Raw genomic sequence first — 8,424 nt, 5'->3', positions numbered from 1 at the left:
CAAATTAACAACATTAAGGTGTAAAAATACCCCTAACGTTTACCGTTAAAAGTAATTTTATCCTAACATCTAAAATGGTACAATTTTACCGTTAACGTTGGCAACCAAGATCAATTTACCCCTAACGTCGGCAAATTGAGTCAATTTCAGATATTATTATAAAACTCATATATTTTGTTCCTTATTCTGTACAAATTGCATATCCATTGGTTCTAAAAAAAAGATTTCATATTTAATAATAGAGCTGGTGATTAATATTTATAAATTCGTAGAAATATATGAATTTTTTTCCAATCCGTACAAAAGACAATATATTCACGTCTAATCATATGTTTGTTATCTGTTACTAATAGATGATAAAATGATGCACAGGTAAACGATAGATGACAAGATTGATGACTAAGAAAACAGTGAGATGAATTATTTATTAAATTGACCAAATTTGTCAACGTTATGGGTAAACTTGCTCTTAGCCGTCAACGTTAAAGGTAAAAATGCATAATTTAAAACGTTATGGGTAAAATTGCTCCTGAATATAAATGTTGAGTGCATTTTTACACCTTATCCCTCGAATTTAATTATGATTTTTAAAAATAATTTAAAAATTGAATAAAAAATGCAACTAATAAATTAAATCATATTTTTTATATTTACATTGGTAAATAATTTATATTTTTATTTCATTGGATATAATTCTTAATTCGTTTAACAGTATACAAATATGTATGTCTACTTATATATTATTGAATAATTTATTTTAAATGATAATATTTAGGTTAGTTACAAATTATCAAATTTGTATACACTGAGTTTATTTTTGAAACGGACATGTTTGATGTTCCGCGTATAAGAAAGAGGAGCCTGCCCTGGCTGATGCTGCTTTGCTTTCTTCATCCATAAAAATAGCAAAGTCCTAAAAAACAGGATCTCACATACCTATCAACCAAACAAAACACTTGCTAAAAATGAAATTCCTTAAATCAAAACCTATCAACATTTCTGAAATTTTGCTTGCTTGCTTTTCATCCTCTTCTTCTTCTTCACATTCTAATTTTCAATTCCTGTATTATGACATTTTCATGTCCTTGTAATCTCTTTGTTTCAATGCAGCAGTGAATTATGCGTCATATTATTATTATTAATGACTTCAAATACTTCCAAAATGGGTGTTGATGCTAAGAGGATTCAAGTTTGTGTGTTGAGGCTTGTTAAATTCTCCTTCAATATTTCTTCAAAATTTGTAAAAAACCATCCATTGATTTCATGTGTATCCTTATTCTTGTTTATTTTCTACTTTTTTCTCCCTAAAGCTTTTTTTCTCTTGATTTACTCTTGCCCTTTTCTTTCCTGCACTTATGTGTTTATCCGATTCTATCGCCATTCGCAAGGCAAATATGCCGGAAAGAAACCTGATGCAGGACAGCCTAAATTAACCAGGAAAGATGGAAAATCTGTTAGACGAACTCATACAAGATCTAGTAGTAGTAGGAATATGGAACTAAAAAGCAGAGAAGCAGTTTCAGAGGAAACTAAATCAAATATTGCTGATGCCACTACCACCACCACCACCACCACCACGGAGGAGAAAGTAGATAGTTTATTAGCTTCCGCCTGTGAAAAAATCGGAGAATTGAAGTCTGATTTGAAATCCAAGTCTGATTTTGGCGGCAAGGTAGAAACGGAAATCTCAACCTCAGAAGATGAAGAAGCAAAAGAAACTAGGAATAAAGCGGTGGAATGGAATGAAGATGATCAGAAGAATCTAATGGATCTCGGACTATCGGAGCTAGAAAGGAACAAAAGGCTTGAAAGCCTAATTGCAAGACGCAGAGCTAGAAAACTAAACAAAGCTCAAACAGATAAAAACCTACTGAGTAGCATCAATTCTTCTAATCCATTTCTTGTTGCTCCTGTTTCGATTGCCAGAAGCAATACTTTTGATGTTCCAAATGCTCCAGATTTGCTAATTCCTGGTTCAGCACCTTCTATTTTGTTACAGAGAAATCCATTCGATCTTCCCTATGACCCGTTTGAAGAAAAGCCTAATCTAATGGCAGACAGTTTCCAGCAGGAATTCATGGAAGCTCATCAGAAAGAAATGCTGTTTTGCAGGCATGAGAGTTTCACTTTAGGATCTTTCTATCCATTCCCAAACTCCCACAATGATCGCGATATTGCAGGCCGCTCCGGATTCAAAAGGCGTCAAGGTATAATTATGATTACTACTTTTTTTTTTTTTTTTGTCTTCTCCTCTTTTGATTGATCATTTCACCTATTTTCATTTCAAAAAAAAAATTGCAGATCAGGGAGATTCTGACAGGGTGGTTCAACCTATTCAATTAGAAGGTGGAGGAACCTTGAACCATAGCTTAAGTGCTACTGATCTCGTGACAGAAAACACCGAGAACTCCCAATCTGAGGAGCTTGAAGAAGCTACAAGTAGTACGATAGAAAACAAGGGTAAAGCTATAGAGAATTCCGAAATGGAATCAAGCATAGATGAAGGAAGCGAAGCACAAATCGAGATGGAAGCAAAGAACGAAAGTTCATCTTCTCTACCGCAAAAGGATGAACAGGCTGCCAGAGCAAAGAATGCTACAAATTTGACACATCTAACAACTCCAATTTTTAGATTTCCTGAAAGTTCTGCACCAAGTTCAGGTCCCTGTCCACTTCCGAGGGCTAGAACTGTTAATGAGATCAATTACCTTGCAAGCCCTGCTACAATTGACAGATCAACACTAGAGAATCATTTACTTTACACCAACAGCGGTCCGTGGCATACCCCGAATGATTCCATTGCTTCTGATATGCAAGTGGAGGTCTCAGAAGTTGGTTCTCCTCCGCTCACTGGCGATGGATCCGCTTCGTCTAATGATGGAGATTCCTTGACTTATGATGGGGATGCAGAAAAAGAAATTACTTCTGGCAGTGATGAAATGTGGGGTGTCTCCCCTCATGCTCCTAGAGGAGAAGAACATAACCTAACATCAAGGGAAGTAAATGAATTGAGTAATGATCTTATTTCAAGAGATTTTTCTGTTCATCAAAAGGAACCTGAGGGTTCAATAATTCAATTACCTCAACAACATCAAACTCATGAATTACAAGATTCAGTGGAAGGAACAAGTTTGCTAGATTCATCTATTTCGTTTACTTCACCTCAAGAAGAGAATTTGCAGAATCTACAGGTAATTTTAGAAGCTTTTAATTGGTGCATTTGACTAGATTGTTAAGAATAGAGAATGGTTACTAACACTTGTGCAATTCTTTTGTGTTTTCAAATAGGAATCCATGAATGTATCCGAGAAATCTGAAGATGAGGTGAATATTAATTATAACTTAGACGTTCCTGCTCCTGCATATGATGAACTGGATGATGAAAAATCAGTTGATGTCACGCGTGATTTGCCTGAAACATCCACCATTTCTGAAAATGATCGTGATATAAAGAGTTCTCATGAAAAATCTGTAGAGGAGGTATCCATTGCTTACATTACAGATACTCCTGCTCCTACATTTGATGATACTGATACAGAAGACAAGAAATTAGTTCAAGTCACGTGTGATCTTCCTGAAACATCTACAATCTCTGAAGTTGACCATGAACCAGCTTCTGAGATGATTTCTGAATCGAGCAATCACATAGAGAGCAAGTCATTGAGTTCTGAGGTTAGCATTGGTGATAGTACAGATGTTCCTGCTCCCAATTGTGATATTTTAGAAGACTTGAAATCAGTTGAAGTTACCGTGCCTGAAACATCCATATCAGAAGTTGCACACAAAATTAATTCAGAATGTAGCCATAATATTGAAAGCAAGTCACTCGACTCTCCAGAGCAGGCTATCGATGAGATTAGTGTTGCTGAAACTAATGATGCTCCAGTCCAAACATATGATAATTTAGGAGATCAGAAATCAGTTGAAGTTGCAAGCGATTTACCTGAAACATCCATCATTTCAGAAATTTCCCGCGATCTTTCAGACATGCCTGATGAAATTAATTCAGGTTTTAGCAATCATACTGAGAGCAAGTCACTCAACTCTCTAGAGCAGGCTATAGATGAGGTTAGCGTTGCTGAAACTATTGATGCTCCAGTCCAAACATATGATGATTTAGGAGATCAGAAATCAGTTGAAGTTGCAAGCGATTTACCTGAAACATCCATCATTTCAGAAATTGCTGGCGAACTTTCAGAATTGGCTAATGAAATTAATTCAGGATTTAGCAATCGTTCTGAGAGCAAGTCACTCAACTCTCCAGAGCAGGCTATAGACGAGGTTAGGGCTGCTGAAACTATTGATGCTCCAGTCCAAACATATGATGATTTAGGAGATCAGAAATCAGTTGAAGTTGCAAGCGATTTACCTGAAACATCAATCATTTCAGAAATTGCCCGTGATCCTGCAGACTTGGCTGATGAAATTAATTCAGGATCTAGCAATCATACTAAGAGAAAGTCACTCAACTCTCCCAAAAAGGCTATAGAGGAGGTTAGCATTACTGATACTATTGATGCTCCAGACAATACATTTGATGATCAAGTCACTCAACTCTCCAGAAAGCAGAAATCAGTTGTAGCTGGAAACGATGTTCCTTATAATCAAGCCGTTGCAGACCGTGCAATACCAACTGAAGAAGCGGAGCAAAGTATCATAGAAGAGAATTTCAATGAAGGAAAGGAGAGCTTCATACCATCCGAAGATGTTAAAGACAAGCATAGTATGAGTGAAGTTGATATTTCTGGGATCAACCAGAACTGTAATGGTTCCTCTACATCAGGCACACAACAAGGATCGATGGTTGAACAAGTTTTTTCATCACAAAAGTCTGTTTCTCCAGTGGTTCAATCATCTCCAACATCATCAAATCTCAATTCACACATCCAAACAGGTGTTTCAGAATCTGATATGGAGGAGAATATACAAAGAGCCAAGTTGTTGGATCAGAAATTACCTCAAAATTCAGCTCTAACTCCTGCTCAAAATGAGCACGATGAAATACCAGTAGATTCAGAAGATCATCCTTCTATTGAGCGCAATCCTCAAAACACCGAGGTCAGTAGACCAACAGTTCATAACTTCTTCACATGTTCAATAAATCAACTTATGTTTGCATATTTTGTTTAACAGGAAACGTCTAATGCTTTGGGGACAACAATTGATAATGCTAGAGAGATGCTGCATACAAATGAGGCTTTTATTGATGATGAGAAAGCAAAGGAGGCTCCAAAATCTAGAGAGTCTATGCATGATGAGGCAGAGAATCCCATCAGTAACGAGGCTATTGTTGAAATCTCAAACCTCCCTGACAAAATAGAGTCCAGATCGGTTGAACATATCGAAGGAACATCTGGAAATCAGAGTGAATATGATCCTAGCATTCAACAGACAAAACCAGTGGTGATGCTGCATACAAATGAGGCTCTTATTGATGATGAGAAAGCAAAGGAGGATCCAAAATCTAGAGAGTCTATGCACGATGAGGCAGAGAATCCCATCAGTAACGAGGCTACTGTTGAACTCTCAAACCTCCCTGACGAAATAGAGTCCAGATCGGTTGATCATATCGAAGGAACATCGGGAAATCAGAGTGAATATGATCCTAGCATTCAACAGACAAAACCAGTGGAGAAGCAAGGTGAACTCGAAAATTTGACAGAACATAGAAATGCTGTTAGCCCTTCGAAACATGCAGTTGTAGGCGATCATTTAGGCATGTCTTCAACTGTTGGAGAACAGGTAATACCATATTTATTTCTATAGTTATATCTTTACTGCTGCTAAGACAAGCAATTGAAAAGAATGAAAATTCCATTAGCAAAAGCAATTATGTAGATTTCAACAATATTCCATTAGCTTTTCATCTGTCCTTGGGAATAAGATGGAGCATGAATCTTAAAAGTTCAGAAATTTTAGGATTCTGACATCTTTAACATTGATGAATACAGGCTCTTCTTCAAAACTCTACTACCATCAACGAAACAGTATCCAATGAAATCATCAGCAAGGATCAGTTTGGGTTTATTTCTGAAAATGAAGTTGAATCTCAAGGAATAAACAAAAGTTCACATAGTAAGGAAATACCAAAATTCACAGAGGATCAGGATCACATTTTAGAATCCTCTAAAGATACCAAATCTGAATCGAGAAAAGCGACTGAGGATTTAGTAGTCACCAACCAATTGGATCAACCTGGGGGAAGTAACAACTCAAATGACATAAAAAATGTCGAGCATATCAAAAGTGAATCCAAAGATTCGATTGAAAATGGAAGTGAGAGTGATAAAGTCACAATCATTGATGAGCTTAAACCTCCTTCATCAGAGGCACCACAAGATTGAATATACACATGCATTGACAAATGAAGCAATGTGCCTTACAGAAACTCAAGAAAGCTGGAGAACATGTGAAATAGATTCTCGGAACGTATATTTCTTGGTGCTGCTTGGATTTAGTACTTAATTAACATATATGATGAGCTGAACGGCAAACCACTTGTTAATTAGAGAATTACCTTTCCGAATTTTTTTTTTCTTGTTTTGGATTATGTTTCTGTAAAATAAATAGAAATTTTGTGAATAATATATGAAAATTTTGACAAAGCTGTAGTCTTTTATATAAGAGAAGTACGAAGTACATATATTTCCATTACAGAGAGTAGAATCAGAATTGAGAATCTACAAGTCTAAAACAAAACAGAACAAAGTAAAGAAAAACAACACAAGAAGGAATACAATATGATTCAGGTACTCTTCCTTTCTTTGCTTTGACTTGTTTTTTCTCAGTTTGCTGTTTGAGCGCTTGTTGAACAACTCATTCTTCATATGGCAAAGCTCCATATCGGAACGAAATGGAAAAACTCCTTGAGGTATAACATTGCTTTCCAGTCTCACTTTATCAATTCTACTTCCATTCTTAAACTTGAAAAATAAGCAGCTATAAAATCCCGGCACCAACGCAACATCAGCATTACAAAAAGCAACCGGATTGCACGTCTGCATATGCTGTTCTTTAACAGATTCAGTACTAACTATCACCCTTTTGCTCCATTCTTTTTTCTGATATATTTCCATTACCCACAACTCAAAAAAGCTATCTTTGTTGCATATTACACCAAGCTTACTCTCGTAACTTGTTAGATGAACATGATCATAATGGTTTGATGTATTAGGGAGTGAAAACAGATAATATTTTTCATCATCCACATCGAATCCGAAAACGTTGTTTTTAGTGGTCAGCCAGTGAAACTTCCCGCAAGCAGAAATAGGTGGATTACAACTAATCAGCTGCTCATCATATGGCAATTTAACCTGTTGAATTTGCCTCCACTTTCCCACCCGTGAATCAAAAATCTCAGATCTAAGGCAGTAATGTTTTCCTACGAAACGTTGATTGGGTCGAGATAATCTGAGTATCTTATAGTGAGAAGGATTTGATCTTAGAAGTTGAATCCCCATTGATTCAGTGAAAAACCTAGTCTTAGGATTTGGAATCAGTTGCCATTCTTTCGTGATGGGCTTACACACGTAATATTGAGGAACTCTAGCAGTGTCGTGAACACAAACCAAAAATCCTTGCATGGATGAAGCTTTAATGGTTAGAGAAGAAACAGGTAAGAAATCAAGAGAGATCTTACATTCAGGATTTTCGGGGGAAAGAAAAGCAGCACTAGTCTTGTTATGTTTCGTGGTTTGCATGAAAAAACCAGACAAAGTATTGGTTCTTCTGGAATGGAGATTGAGAAAAGTGGAGTCGTAGCTTAGAAGATTAAATTCCTTCGAAACAAGTCGGCTACTTGCTAAAGTTTTCAAGGATGAACGAGATAAAATCTCATAAATCATATCAAAACTAAGTTTAGACTCCTCCATTCTTAAATAGAAAGCGAATGTGCTGGTTCTCGAAAGTGTGTGTTAGTGTATGGCATATATATATATATAATAAACCCAAACTTGGAAACCAAGAAGCCTTGAATGACTGACTTATTTTCTAGGCGTTTTTCCTTCTAACCAATGGGAGTTTTTACAAGCTTAAGAGTTAAGTCAAGATGTTTTAGGGCAAAACGCTAATTACTATAAATGAATCTCTCTAATCAAATCATATAAATAAATCAAATCGATTCAATTCAATCTAGTGTTAGAATTATTTATATATAAATTCAAATAAATTAAACGAAAATAAATTAAAGGATAATCGATTTATCTCTTGTAGCTAGAGCCGGCTCCAAGGGGAGCCGACCTAGACAGCCATCTAGATCTTTCGATTTATAGGGAACTCCAATTAAAATATATTTCAATTACATTTTTGAAATCTCAATGGCTAATAATTATATTTATAAACAAATTTTTAACCCTTATATGAATTTAATTAACAGTAATCATATCTAGAAAATAAAAAAATAATCTAAAAAATAAGAAAATAGTC

General features: G+C 35.8%; 2 protein-coding genes across 2 annotated transcripts; one reads left to right on the top strand and one right to left on the bottom strand.

Annotated features, from left to right (window-relative positions):
* Window positions 1–1,162: 1,162 nt before the first annotated feature.
* Window positions 1,163–6,512, top strand: LOC136233655 (uncharacterized). The gene is made up of 5 exons (XM_066023378.1): window positions 1,163–2,207; window positions 2,302–3,191; window positions 3,289–5,058; window positions 5,134–5,742; window positions 5,952–6,512. The coding sequence occupies exons 1-5, from the start codon at window positions 1,163–1,165 to the stop codon at window positions 6,342–6,344; spliced, it is 4,707 nt and encodes a 1,568-aa protein (XP_065879450.1). The 3' UTR covers window positions 6,345–6,512.
* Window positions 6,513–6,680: 168 nt separating this feature from the next.
* LOC136233654 (putative F-box protein At1g19160) lies at window positions 6,681–7,871 on the bottom strand. Its single transcript, XM_066023377.1, has one exon. The coding sequence runs from the start codon at window positions 7,869–7,871 to the stop codon at window positions 6,681–6,683; it is 1,191 nt and encodes a 396-aa protein (XP_065879449.1).
* Between the last annotated feature and the right edge of the window lie 553 nt (window positions 7,872–8,424).

Source organism: Euphorbia lathyris, chromosome 6 (assembly GCF_963576675.1).
Source record: "Euphorbia lathyris chromosome 6, ddEupLath1.1, whole genome shotgun sequence".
Taxonomy (NCBI): domain Eukaryota; kingdom Viridiplantae; phylum Streptophyta; class Magnoliopsida; order Malpighiales; family Euphorbiaceae; genus Euphorbia; species Euphorbia lathyris.
The sequence above is the reverse complement of the archived record's forward strand: the minus strand, read 5'-3'. Positions and strand labels throughout refer to the sequence as shown.